Source organism: Aureococcus anophagefferens (assembly GCF_000186865.1).
Source record: "Aureococcus anophagefferens unplaced genomic scaffold AURANscaffold_7, whole genome shotgun sequence".
Taxonomy (NCBI): domain Eukaryota; class Pelagophyceae; order Pelagomonadales; family Pelagomonadaceae; genus Aureococcus; species Aureococcus anophagefferens.
Genome location: NW_008705567.1, coordinates 987,179 through 989,910, shown reverse-complemented (window position 1 = coordinate 989,910; position 2,732 = coordinate 987,179). Strand labels below are relative to the sequence as shown.

General features: G+C 60.5%; 1 protein-coding gene across 1 annotated transcript in view; it reads right to left on the bottom strand.

Annotated features, from left to right (window-relative positions):
* Positions 1–2,551: 2,551 nt before the first annotated feature.
* AURANDRAFT_63508 (hypothetical protein) overlaps positions 2,552–2,732 on the bottom strand; it is a gene marked incomplete at both ends in the record, with an annotated part of 5,559 nt that continues 5,378 nt past the window's right edge. Inside the window, one exon of the mRNA XM_009037845.1 lies at positions 2,552–2,571. Coding sequence (XP_009036093.1) covers positions 2,552–2,571 — 20 coding nt within the window. The remainder of the gene's footprint in view (positions 2,572–2,732) is intronic.

Here is a 2,732-nt window from a genome sequence, read left to right as displayed (position 1 = left end):
CTGTAGATGCATTTGCAACGGAATCCATCGCTTTGGCCTCAACGCGGAAAGCACACATTCCAGCTTCCCGAAGATGGAACCGAGCTTGTGGGCTCGGTCGATTGCATCCACTTTCGAGGTCACCTCCGTCGACCACACCTTCGGGTCGAAGCAGTCGGTAATCTCGTTCGCATCATCTCGTCGAAATGTCAAAGGCGCCTCGTCGATGTCGCCCGTCTTCGTAACGCCGTCCGCTCCGTGCAGTTCCAAATATTTGCGCACTTGAGCCAAAGTCTCGAAGAAATTTGGATTCTCGATCGACGGCTCTCCATACTCGTCGAGCTTTTGTCCAATTTTGCGGTGAGCGTATCGCCTGCTCGGGCCGCGCGGCCGGTGGTACACGAGAAAGCCCGGCTTCGGACCTCGCGTCACGAACCAACCGAGGGCTTCCAAGGTAGGCAGGAGTTCCGCTGTTGGCAACGCATGCAACCGCGTCATTTTGGACAAGTCGAGACACCGCCTCCGAGGCGCGGCCTCGGGCCCAGCTCTAGCGCTTTCAAAGATGCTCGGGAGCTCGTCGTCCGCGAGTTCTCGGTCGTACTCGGTCATAATGTTCACGAGCGTGTCATCTAGTCGTCGCTCGAGGAACAGCTCCTTGTAACCCGTGCGGCCCGGAATTTCCAGCAATTCCCCGGCTGCGTGAACCGCAGCGATGCGCAGCTCAGGATTGCGGGACGCGCTCGCCCTCGCGTCGTCCAACGGGCGCTCGATCTTGCCTTCAAGGAGATCGCAAACGAGCTCGGCAACACGAGGCTTGTGATCCAAAGAGGCCGTCGCAGCCGACAAGCGAGGAAGACAAATGAGCGCGTAGCGTGCGATCTCCGTACCAAAGGGCGTCAATGCGTATTCACGAGCCGTGTCGGAGATGACGTCGACGAGCTTCGGAACGGGGCTGTCTTGCTTCCCCCGGACGGCGACTGATAAAAACTGGAGTATGACATGTAGCAGTAAGAGTGCCTCAAGAACTAAGTCCGCGCTGAGATGGATTTCAGTACCCAGAACCGAGAATATCCAGTCGACGATTGACATGGACGCACGAACATTTTTTTCCAACCGTTGCTTTGAACTGACGTTGGTCCGTATCCAGACCATGGTGTTTCGGAATACTCTCAAGAGCGGAGGCAGGCAATCCAGGATATCTAACCCGTGCTCTTGCAAGCGTGTTGCAAAATGAAGCAGCGGATCACGTTCGGTGCATTGAAGGAGACCGTCAAAAATCATTTTCGTACACTGGTCTGCAGTCTCGTCCAACCGAGGCTCCTGTAATATGACTTCGACGTCGCTATCGTCCGAGTCGCTGCAGCACGTGAATCCAATGCTGTCGGTCCCTCGGCTTTGCTTCCGACGCTCGACTGAGAGGCGGCGCGACGTCAGATTGGCAAGGGCATGCATGCAATGGTGGAGAATAGTTCGCGCATTATTTAATTTGGACTCATCTGCTTGAAACTTCCCGATCCCATCAAAAGCGAGGTCCGCGACTCGCACGAGCGTGCGACAGAGGTCGCGAAGGCTTTCAGCCGAGGCGACGTACCAGGGAGCGACGGGCTCCGTTTTGAGGCGAGCGGCATTTACGCCGTAGCCGATGATTCGTTGATAGTCCTCGTTCATTGGAACTCCGCCTGACTCCATGAGATTCGCGAGCACGCCCAACGGACCGTCGAAGAATTTGTCATCGGAGTACACGGGCCGCGCGAGCAGATCGGCCGCCTGGCAGTCCTTGCACCGCGCGCCCTGCTTGCGCTTGATCTCGCGGTTCGAGAACTTTTCAGGTAGCATGATGCGGCCGCACGCGCGACAGTCGAGCGTGCTGGTGTCGGGAGCTCGCACGCCGAAGAGGATTTGTCGCTCGGCTCGGTGGACGGATCGTTCCGTAAAGCCAAAGCTCTCCAAGGACACGATGCCGTCGGCCGCTGACTGTAGCAGGTGCTCCCGTGGCGGCGCGAGCCCTGCGATAAATTCCCGAGCCTCCCGAGCCTCCTCAGCAGCCACGAGCTCATCGCAGTACTTCTTCACCTCTGCCCTGAACCACGCCTTGTTCGCCTTCCCCGCGAGTTGCACGCCGAGATCGTCCTCGACCTGCTTCCCGAGCTTGCGCATTGTCGCTTCGGCGAGATTCACCGTCGGCAAAACCTCCGCGAGCCACGAGCTCACGCGCGACCGCAGCGCCAGCGTCGCCGCCTCCGACGTCGCCTCCTCCGACGTCGCCTCCTCTGACGTCGCCGGGCTCACCGCCACGCCGAGGCTCTCGCGCTTGAGGTCCTTGAGGCTCATGGTCTCGATCTCGTCCGCCAGCGCGGCCGCGGCCGCCTCGACGCGCGTCGACGGGCTCTCGCTCTGCTCCTCGGGTTGCGGCGGCGACGACGACGTCGCGCCGGCTTCGGCGTCGGCGCGGTCGCCGCGCTCGTCGTCGGCCTTGGCCGCAGGCATGGCCGCCTCCTCAGCGGCGCGGTCGGCGGCTTTCGCCGCGAGTAAGTCGTCGTAGCTAGCCTTTGCCGCGGCGAAGTCGTCCGCACTAATAAAGTGACCCGTGACCTGTAAGCCCGCGAGATCCTCGTCCTCGCCGCTAGAGAGAAAGTTCTTCGCGTCTCGGGCGTCCGCTCGCGTCGCAAAGTGCACGTGGACCTCGCCGGGCCTCGCATCTTCCCAGAGCCAGTCAAACTCGACGACCTCGTAGCGCTCGTCGAGCGCCGCTT